We start from the raw sequence: 16,551 nt of genomic DNA on the forward strand, positions 1-16,551 counted from the left end.
TGCTTCCATTGCAAAATAGTCAGAAAATCCTCTTTGCATTATTTTTATTCTTTGGAACTACTAAGGTTTTCTTTGCGGCCTATGATACAGTTAGTTGTTGTAAATGTTTCATGAAAAGCTGGCACATTTGGCATAATTTGAAATTGATTGATACCTACATATATACATATGTATGTACATATTAGTTTCCTGGGATTGCCATAATACATTATCACAAATCAGGTGGCTTAAAACAACAGAAATTTTCTTCTCTCCCTGTTCTGGAGGCCAGAAGTCAGAAATCAAGGTGTCTGCAGGGCTGCGCTACCCCTAGAAGCTCTATGGGAGGCTCCTTCCTGCCCCTTCCAGCTCCCAGAGTCTCCGAGCTCTGCCTCCGTCTCCTGGCGCCTTTCTCTGTGTCTGTCTCGAAATCCCCCTCTCCTGTCTCTTAAGAAGACACCGGTCATTGGATTTCTGGCCCCTGTAAATATCTCGAAGATGCTTAAATAATTACATCTGCGAAGACACTATTTCCACATAAGGTCATAATTCTCAGGTCCTGGTAGACATGAATTTGGGGTGACACTGTTCACCCCACTACACATACATACATACACACCTCAGCTCTAATTTATTGATTATTGATCATGTCTGGGTTTTCTGTATCTTTACTCAGGTCTTGGCTACTTGAGCTGTCCTGGGTGCATTGACGATGCGTGTTAAGTGTTTCTATTTTTCCTTACATTACTGGTAGTTTGTACCTAGAAAGCTGTTGCTGTGTTATTAGGTGCATAAATATTCATGACTTAAGTCTTCGTTGGGCATTGTAGCCTTATGCACTGTGAAATGTCCTTTTTCATCTCTGAATGCTTCTTGCTGGGAATTCTACCTTATCAGATATCAAGAATGAGATAGCTGCTTTCGTTTTATTTGCATTTTCCTTGCCAATCTTTGTACATCATTTATTTTCAGTCTTTTTGTTTTAACTATCTGTTTCTAACACAGAGCAATGTTGTATTTTGCTGTGTTAGATAGTCTAAAAATGTTTTCTTTTAACATTTTTATATTTATTGATATTATGGGCTATTTACATTGATTAATATTGCTATATATGGCTCTTCATTTCTGTCATTTTTATATGTATTCAAAATTACAGATATAAAATTTTCACTGTGTAGCCATTCTTTTTTCTTTTTGTATGCATGTGTGTATGCATGTGTACATGTTTGAATATGTACAAATATGTGTGTGTATGTAGTATATAGGAAGGCTTATATTTTATTCTATATTAACTTTATTCTTATATTAACGTCTCTATATACTCCTTTTAGTTCCCTCTCTGTTTTTGATGTCTGTTGGTTTCCTACTGTGAGCAATATTGAAATTGGCAAGTAACCCCCTTCTTCCTCTTCCCCTAGGTCTGATCCGAAGTAATATAAGTAGAAATCCATCAATAAGCTTAGTTTCCTTTTCATAATCCTTTCCCATCTCGCCCCATTTTCTGACAGCTGCCATGTATTCCCATTGTCAGGGCGTCTCTGACCGTTGCATCGTCTCTGTTGTCTTATATAACCATTATTTTGTCATAGTACTACAGGTGAATGTTTATATATAGTGCTCACCATCAATCCACTTGTCGCTCGCTCACCTCTTTCTGTTTGTCTGCAGCTTGTTCTGAGTAGATTCTTCTGGAAGGACTCTGGGAACAATATTCTCTGAGTGCCTGCATGTTGCTAACATGTGCCTGCTGCCTTGATAGTGGAAAGTCAGATTGTCTGGGTATAACACCCCTGCCTCACATTTTCCTTCCTCCAGTACCTTGAATATGGTACTCCATTGTCTTCTGGTATAAAGTCATGCTCCCAAAGTCGTATGACAAACTGATTTTCACTTTCTTATAAGTGGGTAGGTCTTTATTTTTCCCCCTGGATACTCAGAGGATTTTCTTTATTGTAAGTGAAAATCTTTACCAGCATATATCTTTGTATTGGCCATTTTAAAAAAAATCAGTTTCTCAGTGTTCACGGTGCCCTTTCAATGTACAGTTTCATGTTTCTATTTGATGACAATTTTCTTTAATTACACTTTCAAGTATCTGTCCATTTCTGTTGCTTTCATTTTTCTTCCTTGGGTTCTCCTGTTAAATATATGTTCACTCTTCTTTGTCACTTTCTTTCAAAACCTTTCCAGTTCCTCATTTCTTTTGATTTTTTAATACTTTCTTTTCACCTTTTAATATTTGAAGACATTGTTTTTTGCATTTATTCACTCTTGTGTTGTCTCTATTTTCTTTCTTGTATATTTAACTCCTTTCTGGGTCCTACACCTCATTTCTGAGTCTTTCTAATTCTCTCATATATTCTTTTTCTTTTTTTTAACTCTGAAATCTTCACATTGCACTTTTTGCCTATTTGGTGAGCATATCTTGCTGGCATGTTTTTATTATCTGTAGGGATGTCATCATGTTTCTTCTCTCTTTATTTTTTTATTTTATTTATTTATTTATTTTTGGAACAGGACTTTATTGGGGAACAGTGTGCACTTCCAGGACTTTTTTCCAAGTCAAGTTGTTGTCCTTTCAATCTTAGTTGTGGAGGGTGCCATTCAGCTTCAAGTTGTTGTCCTTTCAGTCTTAGTTGTGGAGGGCGCAGCTCAGCTCCAGGTCCAGTTGCCGTTGCTAGTTGCAGGGGGCACAGCCCACCATCCCTTGCGGGAGTCAAACCAGCAACCTTGTGGTTGAGAGGATGCGCTCCAACCAACTGAGTCATTCTGGAGCTCAGTGGCAGCTCAGCTCAAGGTGCCATGTTCGATCTTAGTTGCAGGGGGCGCTGCCCACCATCCCTTGCGGGAGTCAAGGAATTGAACTGGCAACCTTGTGGTTGAGAGCCCACTGGTCCATGTGGGAATCGCACTGGCAGCCTTCGGAGTTAGGAGCATGGAGCTCTAACTGCCTGAGCCACCGGGCCGGCCCCTCTTCTCTCTTTTTAAATATATTTTTTAAAGATGTTACTGTGGCCAAATCCAACTTGCTTCAGCTACTGTAGCATAAAGTAGCCCCCTCCTGGCTACCTGTGGGCATACTCTGTCCTCCCCTGGCCCTCTCTCCTCCTATGTACCCCCAGGATAGAACGTCCTTTGATAGGGTTACCACTGTCTCAAGGAGGCAGGAGTGATCTCCAGCCCTGGATAAATTTGGCCCCTCTACTTCATGTATACCTGTTAGTTTGCTGGGGCTGCCATAACAAAATACTGCAGCCTGGGTGGCTTGTATTGTGGGTGCACATGGGGTGCTCAATCCATATGAGCCAGGTGAACCAATGAGCCAGGGCTCTATTAGGTAACTATCACAGTTGTAACAAATGGCCACAGACTCAGTGGCTTGAAACAGGACAGACTTATTCTCTCATATTTCTGGAGGTCAGAAGTCCAACATGGGTCTCACGGGGCTACAATAGGGGGATCAGCGGGGTTGTGTTCCTTCCGGAGGCTCCAGGGGAGAATCTGTTTCCTTGCCTTTTCAGCTTGCAGAGGCCACATGTGTTTGTTGGCTAAAGGCCCCTTCCTCCATCTTCAAGGCCAGCAGTGTAGCATCTTCAAATGTCTGTCTCTCTGATTTCTGCTTTGGTTGTCACATCTCCTTTTCTGACTCTGTCCCTCCGTCTTTCCTCTTCTAAGGAGTTTTGTGATGACACTGGGCCTACCCAGATAACCCAGGATCATCTCCCCATCTCAGGAACCTTAACCTAATCACAGCTGCAAAGTCCCCTTGGCTCTGTCAGGTCACATCTTTACAGGTTCTGGGATCAGGTGTGACCATCTTGGGTGGGGGGTTCGTTATTCAGCCAACCACAGAAGCACTCATCTTTGAAGGGCCCATTCCTTTATTCCAATAAGTATGCATTTTTGTCATGCATTTGTCATGCAAACAAATGATCAGATGCCCCCCTCTCGTCCTGGAACCAGATCTGCCAGCCCCTGGGGAAGTCCAAAGGCAGAGGCTGCACATTTTGTGGTGTTTGGAAGGATCTTGCCTGAACCTGTGGCTGGAGGCACACAGCCTTCTGGAATCCGTCCTTCCCACCAGCAGACACTCTGACCAGATTGCTTTTCCTATCCTGCAATTGTAGGCAGAATCCCCTGGGTAATAAACACAAATTGTTTTATTGCAATGGAATGAATTTCAAAGAAATGCTTTATAGCACTACCCAATAGAATTGTGGTGCTGCAATTGTATATCGGCACTAAAATATTGGGAGCTGCAGCCCTATGTGCCCGTCGAGCTCTTGACTGACGAATTGAGTTTAAAATTGTATTAATTTAAATGAATTTAAACCTAAATAGCTAGTGGCTACCATGTGGAAGCAGTGCGATTTGACAAAAATCATATTCCCAGTCCAAAGCAACTGGACAATAAGAGCTTTTGTCAAAGGCCAGGTGCAATCCAACAGTCCACTTCTATCGCCTGTGTAGGGTGAACAAGCTGTATCACCTTCCAGCTCCGTGATCAGTAGTTTGAAGCCAGCTATGATGCGACAATTTACACCAGGGCATTCTGCAAGCACTACGAATCAGGCCCCCCCACCCCCACCCTTGGAGAGCTGGGTTGTTGAACCTGGACCAGCACTACCTGTGCATACGCCAGTTTGAGGAGACGGGCCTACTGAATTGCCGTAGCACAATCTGAGTTTCCTGGCACCCAAAGGGAAAGAGGAGACACTCAATTACACAGTGCCTATTGTCAGAGAGGAAAACAGTGTGATGGTCCCTCAGAGGAAGCAGGATTCTCACAGCCTTCGTGCTACACAGGATCTCCTCTCCAGCTCCCTAGAATGGACAGACAGCGCCCTTGACAACAACTCCAGTGCAAAAATGCAGAGGGCTTTCAAAGCTGTTGTTTGTCACATCAACCAAGGCCTTTCCTTTGGATAGATGTCAGAGTAATATGGTCACATTTGCAGCTTTCATATATCCATTGTGGTCTATGACCACAGCTCAGAATGCCTGGGAAAGGCTAGGCTGCATATTCTTATAGCCTACATCATTCACTTATTCTGCAAATCTTGTATGGCGTTGTCCGTGTGTATAGCACCAAGCTAGGTGTGGGGGGATGCATTCATTCATTCATTCATTCATTCATTCATTCATTCATTCATTCAGACAATGTGTTCAGATGTGCAGGAGCTCAGGACATAAAGACAGATGAAAGATGTTCCTCACCTCCAGGTGTTAGCAGACCCACCATTTACAGAATAACTTACCAGATACTTAGGGCTGGAATTTGGAGGTGAGGAAGGTGCTCTCCTTGGGTGCAAAATTTACATGGGCACTTAAAAAGAATCAGTAATCAAGACAATATATTATTTATCAAAATTAATGCAAAAATTCACAATGAACACATTTTAAAATAAATGTCACATTTTTATGTCACATTTTAAAATAAAAGCTGGCTGTTGTTTGTGTGATGACCGTGCATTATTGTGCAAAAGGAGCAGTTGTTTCCAACCAGCCAGGGGTTATATGCCCTGCACTTTCCTGTAGGGCGGCTTTATACGGGTTGACAATAGCATGCAAATAAATTAGGCCACGTGGGGCTTTATATATAGTTGTGGGTTTGATTGTAGAGTCTTTATTAACTTTATCCACTTGGCTCAAAATGTGGGAGAATATTTTGATAAGCATATTTAGGGGTACACATTTGCCTGGTGTCTCAGGCTCCAATAGGGAGGGCTCTGCAAGGCACTGCTTACTCTTTCCAGATCTCTCACTTTAGCCTCACGACGCCCTCAAGTGGTGGATATTATTATTATGACGACTACTACTAATGCTCCCCATTTCACAGAAGGGAAAACTGAGGCTTGCAGAGGTTTGGCAAAATAGCACAGACACTAACACTGTAATATGGTCATATCATACTTCAAGATGACTATGTGATAAAAGGCGCTGATTTTTGGTTGAGACTATTTGGAGACAATTTTGGTACTGGTGTAACACTGTATTTCAGAGTGATAAACACTGGGCTGTCTGCAAAATGGGGGCATAGCATACTTCCTTACCCTTGTCAGCCGCCTGTGGCAAGAATCGAATGACACATGTATCCTGTACACTATACATTTGCGGCATTAATATAAGGGGGCTTGAAAGCTGGTTTTTACTATGTGATGTGTTTCCACACCTATGAAAACTTCCCTTCCACATCTGTGCCCCAGCCACTGGCTTCTCCTCCCCAGAGATAACCACCCTTGGCCATTTCCTGTGCATCGGTTCAGAGATAGTGTATGAATATATAGGCAATTATACTTCCTACATGCCAGAAATTTTACATTTAAGGGATTTTATAATAAGCAGAACTTCCCGCACATCATACAATGGTGAACTCTTAGAAAATGGCTGGGAAATGGAATATTTTGGGCATCAAATTATACTTTATAAGTAATTCTAAACAAGGGTTTCTCCATGTCAGCGTTGTTGATACTCTGGCCTGGAACCTGCTACCCACTAGATGCCAGCAGCACCCCCTAACCCCCCCAGTTGTGGCAGCCCAAATTGTCCCCATACATTGCCAAATGTCCCAGAAACAGATAATCAAGAGGAAAAAGATTGAAAGGGATAAAAAGTAGAGATTTGTGAAGAAAATAGAAGGCGCCAGTATGGAGAAATTAAAACTCAAAGGTTATTCTGTAAGAATTTGAAGAATCTTTTCATGCAGGATGGTAGCAGCGAACATTCTATCTCCACAGGACAGAGCAAGAAGACGCATATTTAAATGGCAGAGAAATTGAGCCTGGACCTACAGATGATTAAACATTAACACCAGTTCCTGGCTGGCATCTTCTTTCCTCAGGGTTTTTATGAGCAGAGCAGTTTGGAATGACTGGGAAGTGTTCTCTTGGGGCTTTGCAGTTAAGATTTGACAATGTTCAAGTAATGAAATCTGCATTAAAAAGTAGTCAAAGTGTTTATTCCGTGATCGTGTCTACTATGGTGTTTTTAAGAAAACAAGCAACGGTAAGTGTCTCTTACAAAAGCAACACATGCTCATTGTGGAAAAGTTTGAAAATGCAACTAAGCTAGAAAGAAGAAGCGTGTAAAGTAGCCCTAATCCCCCTAACCAGTGAAATACCCGGGTTATTTTAGTGAATTCACTTCCTAATTGTTTTCTGTTATATACCGGGGATGCCAAAAAAATGTATACAAGTGGACACTTTGGTCAGCGTTGCTCAAGCAGTAGTTCGCCGTCATCAGAAGTGTCTGGACGCTGGTGGAAACCCCTCTGAGCACCTCGTGTCATTGCAGAAGTCACACGTGACTTGTATTCATCTTTTGTTATCAGTATATATTGGGTATTACAATTTTAATAGTTTTCCTTTCTTAAAATGTGCATACAGTTTTTTGGCCCTCTGTGTATAAAGGTATTTGTGTAGATAGAAATATATCACACCTACATACATTAGAAGGGTCGTTCAGCATATAATGCTTTGGAGCTTGCTTTTTTCCATTTAATACACTGTGAAGGTATTTCCATGTCAAACAGTACCCCCTAGAATATTAATTTTAAGTCTTCCATTGGACAGATGTCTTATAATGTAACCCAAACTCTGTTTTGGGAGATTTAACTTGCTTCGGTGCGTTGAGATCATAAATAACACTGCAGCGAATTTTCCCGAGGTGATTCTTTGCATGCTCTCCCCCCTTTCCCCCAAGGATGAATTCCTGGAGGAAATAATACCAACAGCTGTCAGACCCATCGTGTTTTTCAAACACTATGCATACTTGTAAGGCTTTTGGTAGGAATCGCTAAATGGCCCACCAGAAAGATTGTTCAATTTACATTCTCATAGGTGGAATATGTTTGTTTTTTTGTTTAAATCTTTACCAAAATGACAAGTGTCATGAGTGGGAGTGGAGGATGTTGAAAGAGTTATCCTGTTGAAAACTGTACGACCCACTTTTAGGCCTTTTTTGAATTGTCTGTTGGCTGTAATGTTTTTTACACTTGAGCAATCACCTTGCAAAGAGAAGGTGAAACTAATCTACTGGCAAAGAAAAACAAAAAAAAAAAAAAGAGAAAAAAAGGAAAAAGAAATCGCCCCACAATGAGGAAGGTGCCTCTACTTGAGACATTTCCGCCAAGCCAGAACACAAAGCAAGTCACTTCACACCGCAGGAGGGCATTTTCTAGGACCCCACCTCTTGATTCTTGGAACTCCAGTCACGGTAGTCTGTGCAGCCCAGGCTCTGATGGCAGGGCGTCCAGCGTCAGGGACGCTGGGTTCTTTCTGGATATGAATACACTGAGCGTAGGCGAAGGAGATTGGCATGGCGGGCCTCCAAAGCCGAGAAGTGACCGAGCAGGCTGAGCCCGGCTGTGTGGCTGGGCGGAGCACGTGATGCTTGCAGGCTGGCTGGGGGTGGGGTCGGGGAGGCCTGAGAGCCTGAGGCTTCAATCGACATTCACCCCAGGCAGGAAAATGAGCTTGTCACTTTCCGTCTGCATCAGACCCTGAACCCACAGGAGCAGGGGATTTCGGTAGCATTTTAATTCTGTATCTCAGGAATCTGAAAGCAAAAGGTAAGTGGCTTATCACAAACTTGAGAGGAGTGACCTAGAAAATCACAAGGCCATTTCGAATTTTAAAAATCTGGTGTTGAAAATAATCGATGGCCGGGAGAGGCAAAACCATATTTATCCCCAAATTAGAGACTGACCTTCTGAACAGAAATTTTGTTAATCTAGAACGAATGGTAGTAAAATTCCCCGGGTTAAATACAGAAGGACATGAAAGCTGCTGGAATAAATAGCAAGTAAGTAAGCCTGGCCAGCTTGTGAAACAATCTATTTCACATCTCTCTCAGGAGCATGAGAGAAGTGAATGTTAAAATTGTGATTCAAACTCAAGTGGAAGTAAACAAATCTATATGAAACTGGAATACAAACAGAAACAGTTCCTGCTTTGTCCTTTCACATTTCGAAAACGTTTATGTAGTTTGGCAAGAAAAGTTGATATGGGCACCTGCTGAAATTTGAAATAAGCCATTTTGAATTTACAAAATGATCACAGCTGGAATTTTCTAAGGCTTTCTAGGCAAGGCTGTGTCTGTCCGTTGTGAAAGGGCAATGTTGACATTGTACTTATTTTCTGAAATAGTAAGATGATTCACTAATGCAGAATGTGATAAAAATTAGAAAATGTGAAATAATGAGTTACTGTGAATTAACTGTCATGTTGAAGAGATCACATTCCTTGCCCGAAGATTTAAGAAAATAAATACAGCACATGTACAACCATACTCATGCAATAGTGCTTTATTTTAAATAATCAAATGTTCAAATAAGTAGTATAAATATGTGTTGGCACTATTTTTTTCTTTGGCAAATACAGGTTATACTGGAATGTAGCTATTGAGAGGAATTAAAAGCATTATCCATCAGTGCAATTAGTATAATATTTCATAATGAACATGCTTCAAATGAAAGTATTTGATATGTTTCATATACTACTGGAAACATTGACCTTCTATGCCAAGTATGACCATGCGTTCTATATTTTAACTGTCAATTTGATTTGCAGAAAATACACTTCTTTTTCCATTTCGTTTGGTAAAGACTTAAAATAAAATACTAAATTATTTCCTTTCATTCCTAATCCCTTTACTGCTACGTAGCTCTCTTGAAATCCTATTACCGGTACATGCATGGAGCCTGTAATCATTTGGATTTCTCCCTCCGTGTGCTGTTTGTTTCCCATAGTTGGTGGAAGGCCAGGCCAGCTGCGCACAGCTAGCAAACCGTCCAGAAGGGAGGCAGGAGCGAGGCCTCCCGGCCACCCGCTCCTCACCTCCAGGGACTTCCAGGGTCTCCCCCCACCCTTGTCACCCCGCCCGCCACCTCCCGCTGGCCCCGAAGGTGTCACGTGGCGGCGTGGGGCCCGCCTCCGGTGACGTCACCGCGCTCGCAGCCGTCGCGCTGAAGAAAGGATGCTCTAAGATGCTGTGCAGGTGGGCGGCCGGGCTGCGCCATGCGGCACTGCAGGTAAGGGGCACGATGCGCCGTCTATGCAGGCGGAGCCTGGGCCCACGGGCCTGCAGCCCGGCAGCGCCCCAGAAAGCCAAAGTGGGGTCTCTGGCTGCTGCGGTGGCTGCATGCACCAGGCGCGGGGTTGGCTGCGGGGGGGGGGGGGGGGGGGGGAGCGGGGGAAGGTGCTGTTGCAGGCCACGCGTGACTTCGGTCTTGGCATGCCCATCCCGGGAAAGTGGGCAAGGTCCAGACAGGAAGACATGGCCTCTTGCTCAGGAGGAGAAAAAAAATCTCGAATGATCACCAATACTTCCATTATAAGGAGGGAGACGGGCTTGTCCAATATAACTATCAACTGTTTCCAGCTGTCATTATGCTTAAATAATGGCCCATTTACTAATTCTCCTGACGGGGGTTTGTCCTCAGTATTTAGCCTGATTTCTTTTAGAGCAAAAGCTGCTTTGCTTTGAATGGAATGGAAACTTCTTGGTTAGTAGTTTAAAGAGCTAGATGTGCAATCGAAATCGTTTTGCATTATTTTGCAAGGTTCCAGCATTTAAAGGGGATATTTCGGAAATATATTTTTTTCCTTCCAGGTGTTTTAAGTAGATTTTTAAAATATCAGTATAAAATAAAATAAAATAAAATACAGCCTCTAAAGTTAGCATGGAGTGTAAAAGACCGAATCAGCTCTCTTAAGAACACATCTCTTAAGAACAAAATGGTCTTTAGAAAGGGGTTGGGGGTGGAGACGAACACCAAAACCCAAGAATTCCCAGTGTTCTTTTTAATTCCCTTGCTAAATAATTAGCTTGCTGAAAGAAGGCGCTGGATGACTCAGCGGCAGATGGAGGGGGGTCAGGTGACTTTTCAGTTGGGTGGGATTTTAATGGACTCTTGTAAGGTCGGACCTGTATTTACATTCCCTTCTCTGGTTTAGAAGCAATTTGAGGCTAGGACAGGTGTGGGTGCCCTTAGGAGGGGAAAATACCATTCTTTCCTGTAAAATGGGTGCCCTCTGGAAGCCGTGGTGTCAGTAAACTATGGATCAGCAACTGTTGGAGGACCCTGCAAAGTAATGCCACTTAGTTGGTAATTGAAGAAGGCATTTCCTTCCATGTTCGCATGCCCTGCTGTGTTGCTGCAGTAATAATTCCGTAATTTCTTTACTGCAGTTTTCTTCATTTGTTTCAGGAGTTGAGATCCTTGGGTCCCCACCCTCCCTTCTCCCCCAGCCCAACCGTAGCATAGCAGAGCAGAGCAGAGCAGAGCAGAGCAGAGCAGAGCAGATGATAGAGACGGGTATAGTTGGTGCCAGTACTGGCTTTGGGGCTGTGTAACCTTGGAGAAGTTGCTTTGTGTCTTTGGGCCTCAGTTTTCTTGTACTCAAAGTAACCAAGGAATTTACAGCAGGGTTTCTCCTCCTTGGCACTAGTGACATTTGGGGCCAGTCATTCTGTTGTGGGGGGCCGCCCTGGGCACTGTGGGATGTTTGGCAGTGTCCCTGGTCTCCGTCCACTAGACGCCAGTAGATACTTTCCCTTTTCTCAAAGTTGTGACAACCAAAAATGTCTCCAGACACTGCCACATGTCCCCTGGGGGGGGGGGAAGGGTCTCCGTTGGCCAGTTGAGAACCACTGATTTAGATGTTCTCTGAAAGTTCTGGCTCCAGTATTCTAGAATTCATTTTCCTATTGTTGGTTTGATGCTCAGCCCTTGGTCAGAGATTCGATTCCCTTCCATAAGGTTGTATATATTGAAAATACAATGTGAAAGCTCTTTTTATGCTGTGGGCTTCCAGAAAGAGTTTCTGTCAGAAAGGGAGGCCTGTTTGTTTGGCAGTCGTAGCTGGGAAGCCAGCTCAGTAGAAAGGAGAGTGTCAGGGAAAGAGGAAAACGCCAGGCACTAGGTCACTGTGTGCTGCACTTCATTGGGACTCAGTGCGCAGCAGACCCGGAGGCTGTCATTGGACGGGGTAAGTCAGAACCTGCGGTGGACTAACAGCTGAGTCCCTTCCTTACCTGCACAAGTGGGACTAACGGTACCGTGCGGCGGTATTGTAAGCAGGAAAGAACATGTGCTGGCATCGATGGTGGGAGGACAAGATGGCGGTGATGTCTATGGCAGGTAGGGGGAGACCAACGCAAGCTATCCCAGAACCCCAATGTGCACATGTTCTCAGAGCAGTGGGGGTCACGTGCTTTAATCTTCAGTGCCGGACTTGTGTCCAAAATCTGGCGCTGCCACTTGGCAGGGTAGCTTTGGCTGTAGTACTTCCCCTCTCGGAGTAGTTGCTGAATCCATAAAATGGGGCCAATTGGACTTGCTGTTTCTGCTCCCTTGGCTTTTTGGGGGACCAGATGGGTGTAAGAGGTTCTACAGTCTGAAAAATTCCCAAGAGACAGGAAGCAGTGAGGGCAGTGGCATTGCAAGGTGCAGGGCGTGCTTAGTGAATTTGCATGTTGGGGCTTAAAAAGCCAGGACAATTGTCCTTGTCCCCTGGCCTGGAACTGCAGTGTGCCCCTCACCAGATTCCCTCGCCGTTGGCTCTCTCTCTCTGACTCTCCTGGCCTCATTAAAAATTGGTCTCCCAGGGAGGGATCGTCTTTAGTATGAAAGGGCTGCTGTGTAGCCACCTTCGTCCACTCGCGGTGATTTTCTTTACAGGTCATATTCCAGGCCAGCCAGGCAGCTCCTCTGTATTATATCCCTGAGCGAGCCCCTCTCACCCTGTGTGCCTCAGAATAACTTGGCACCCTCAGTGGGCCATCTGGCCCTGTCACTGTAGCAAGTCAATATCAGCAAAGAAAATAAAAAGGGGGGAATTCTCCATCAAATGAGACTTAAGAGACTATCGTAGTCAGCTCTGCTGTTATGACACAGTTCCAGAGACTGGGTGGCTTAATGACAGGCATTTATTCCTCACAGTTCTGGAGGCTGGAAGTCCACGATCAGGGTGACAGCATGGCCGGGATCTGGTCAGAGCTGTCTTCTGGGTTGCAGATGGCTGCCTTCTTGTGTCCTCACATGGCAGGAAGAGAGAGCTAGCTCTTCTGCCCCTTATCAGGGCATTAGTCACATTCTTGAGAGCTCTACCCTCATGACCTGATCACCTCCCAAACACTCCACCTCCTAATACCATCCCATTGTGGGTTAGGATTTCAACATAGGAATTTGGGGGGCACACATTCAGTCCATGACAATAACCAAATATAACATGTAGCTGTTGCTTGGCTCCTGGCCTGAACAAACATCTATAATAGGCATTTGGGGACACCTGGGCTATTCTGTGTGGCTGCCTATTTGCTGATATGAGGAAACCACTGTAATTTTTCTGAGACATGATAATCTTGTGGTGTGGTAGGCACCCAGCTAAGCCACTCCTGGATTCCAGACACGGAAACAGGGAGATCAGACATGTTTGCTTCCCGCTGCCATGTTTTGGGTACTTTGCTGCATAGCAATAGATACATGTGTATATGTAGAACAGTCTTAGTTTTTGGGGATGCATGCTGAAGTGTTCAGCAATGAGGTGTCATGATAGCAATTAGTTACTTCTTATATTTTTAGAAACATTTTTGGAGATCTCATTAATAATGGCTGAATAGAAGACACATGGATTCTCATGCCTGCTTCTACAGTCAATCTATTACAATATCACATGTCATGTAGCTTCTGGAAAATTCTACTGTACACTTACAAGAGAAGGAAAACGGAAAGAGGGAAATAATTTAGGATTATTATAAAAATATTTTTGAGAGCATAGAACCCCGTAAAGGGTTTTGGGGAGCCCCAAGGTGTCCCCAGTTACACTTTAAGAACCACTGCTCTAGGTCAATAATTATACTAAGTGGTTTAGGTAAATGGAGACAGGATGAGATGAGGTCAGTATGGCCAAGTCGGAACACTTGTTGAATCTGATTGGTGTTCTTCATTGGGCTCTCCTGAATAATGTTCTGTGTACTTGAAAATACTCATAATACAAAGTCAATAAAAAAGATAGAAAAGAAATGTAGACACTGGGACATGTGGGGGAGTCTGATTGAGGAGGCCTTGGGGAGAGGCCCAGCAGGAGCATTTTAACCTGAGCCCCAGGTGCCCAGGTTTGAAGATCATTTTACAGTGTGTTCCCTTGTGTGGACAGAATGGTCATTTATACTAGGCCCCTACTGAGGGACACGTGGATTACTCACACTTTGTAATCAATGCTAATAGTATTATGCAAATATAAAAATGCTAAAGAGGAACTGATCCTCTGATTAATTAAATGCACAGTGTTTAGATGTTGGAAGCTATTAATAGCTTCAACATCAAAGCAACTGTTATATTTGACATATGAGGAAGAGATGTCCAGAGAAGTCAGGTGACTTGCCCAAGGTCATGTGACTGATAGTGACAGAGCTGGGGAAGCACCCAGGTCCCTGGATGCCCTTACAGAATGTTATTTTTTCCTTCAAAGCTCTGAGGGCAGAGACTGTGTATGCCCTATTTGAGCACTGCAAACACAGCATAGAGCACATGGCATAGTAGGTGCTCACTAAATCTTTATTGAATGAAAAGATAAGTGAAATATTAATGTCCGGGAAAAGATCATCAATACCATGAGAACTACAAAGGCATTTGCGCAGATGTGAGCCTCAATATTCATTGTTTATTCACTCGTGCAGCAGATAGTTATTGGCCAGACTTCCTTAACCTTGACACTATGGACATTGGGGCTGGATGATTCTCTGTGATGGGGGTCCGTCCTGTGCACTCGGGTGTTGGACAGCATCCCTGGCCTCCACCCACCCAGTGCCAGGAGTAACCACTGCCCCACCCCCCAGTTGTGACACCCAAACTCCAGGCATTGCCCAAATATCCCCTGGTGGGCAACGTTGCTCCTGGTTGAGACCTACCACTCTAGGCAATGGGTTATACTGGAACCAAATGGACAAAGCTCATGCTGTCATGGGACTGACATTGGAGTTGAGGAAAGAGAAAGTAAGCCCATTTTCTAGGTTGTATTATCGAGTGAAATATAGCAGGAGGGAAAGGACGGACAGTGATGGCTTGAGAATGCTGGTTAGACAGGGCGGTCATGAAGGCCTCTCTGAGGGCTAGCAGAGGAACAGGGATGCAAAGAGAGTTAGGGAAAGCCATGTGGACATCGAGGGTGCTGAGTGGTCAGGGCTGAGGGCACAGGCAGTGCAAAGGCCCTGAAGCAATGCAGGGCCTTGTGCCTTTGAAGAGCTGCAAGGCAGTCGGTACAGCCCGAGAAGAGCAGCACAGAGAACAGGTGGTGGGAAAGGCGCTCCAAGGGGTTGCCAGGAGCAGACCATGTGGGGACTTTGCAGGAGGGCCACCAACCCTGGGTTATTCTAGGTGTGATGGAAGGCCACTGGATGCTTTTGGGTGGAGGAGTGACACGTTGGGACTTGTGTTTGAAAAGATGGCTCTGGCTGCCTAAGAGGAGTCATTCAGAGATGGATGAGAGAAAGGGTGGCTGGTGAGGAGGCAGGGAGGGTCACTGGCGAGCAGTGGCCTGGCTGACCAGGTGAGCAGGACTGTGCCTCTGACTTACTTGGCAGTGTTGTGCTAGGCAGCTGGCTGGGCTTTGCCTATCAAAAGAGCACGGGGCAGTGGGGTGGACCTGTGCTCATGTAATTACCGCACTGCCAGGTGGCTGCAGGGACAGAATAGGAGCCGGCATATGCCTTCCGCGTATGATACTAGAAAGGTCTCCTTCCGGCGGCCCTGTTGTGGATGAAGTCACCTGAGTCCTTGGGCCATTGTTTGGCGACCATGATTCTTGGTACCCAGCTTTCTTGCTGCCCCTTGAGCCCACCACACTTTGTTGCTGGGTCTGTGAGCTTTCTGTTTCCGGGGTCTGGAGGGCTAAGTCCCCATGTTGCAATGTCGGCTGGCCCAGGGCCATTTCTGGTCCATCTTCCCCTGACCCGAGCTCTCCCTGACTCTGCTGGGCATAGGCTACCGTCACTGTTGTATTTCCTTCCTCCTGGTCCTATTTCCCTCTGCTTTGCTCTCAGAGATGTGTGCTTGCTATCATGTGGGTCTTTGTGCAGTTCTTGGAGCTCCGCCATTGGCTGAATTAATGAAAGCTCGAGAGCAGAGCCTTCCCTGTCAGAGGTGACTGAAGTCACATGGGGGAGAGTCCTGGAGAGCTGGGGACGGGCCCTGGACACACCCCCATCAGCAGCAGCTTGGATGCCCAGGGCAGCTTTGGGGTTTGGCTGGAGGGAGAAGCGCACACAGAGGCTGCATTCTGCTTATCCCCTCGGGAAGTCTGCTCCCTGCCTTGGTGGCCGGAACCTGCTGACTCATTTCTCGTGGCTGACACTGCTCCCCTTGTGGTTGCCCAGCAGTTTTTACCACGTCGTCTCTGGGCTGCCTCTTGGTTCTCTGTTTCCTTTCTGGCTTTAGATGGCTAAATGTAAAACTTCTTTTTCCCTCCACTATAACCCTTGGAGGTGGTGACTGGTTAGGAGGGCTTTGTGGTTAGTAGTTAGGAATGCCATGATTACAGACAAATTATTTTTCCTCTTAGCTTAGTCATG

General features: G+C 44.9%; 1 protein-coding gene across 2 annotated transcripts in view; it reads left to right on the top strand.

The window, feature by feature from the left end:
- The first annotated feature begins 8,374 nt into the window (after nt 1–8,374).
- Nucleotides 8,375–16,551, top strand: part of CLCN4 (chloride voltage-gated channel 4) — a 60,279-nt gene continuing 52,102 nt past the window's right edge. The window contains exons 1-2 of one of the 2 annotated variants that reach the window (XM_019746274.2): nt 8,375–8,548; nt 9,728–10,009. Coding sequence is in view for 1 of the 2 variants with exons in the window: in XM_019746273.2 (XP_019601832.1) it covers nt 9,996–10,009 (14 nt within the window). In the remaining variant the exon portion in view is untranslated. The remainder of the gene's footprint in view (nt 8,549–9,727; nt 10,010–16,551) is intronic. The other variant, XM_019746273.2, reaches the window with a different exon arrangement.

Source organism: Rhinolophus sinicus, chromosome X (genome assembly GCF_036562045.2).
Source record: "Rhinolophus sinicus isolate RSC01 chromosome X, ASM3656204v1, whole genome shotgun sequence".
Taxonomy (NCBI): Eukaryota; Metazoa; Chordata; class Mammalia; order Chiroptera; family Rhinolophidae; genus Rhinolophus; species Rhinolophus sinicus.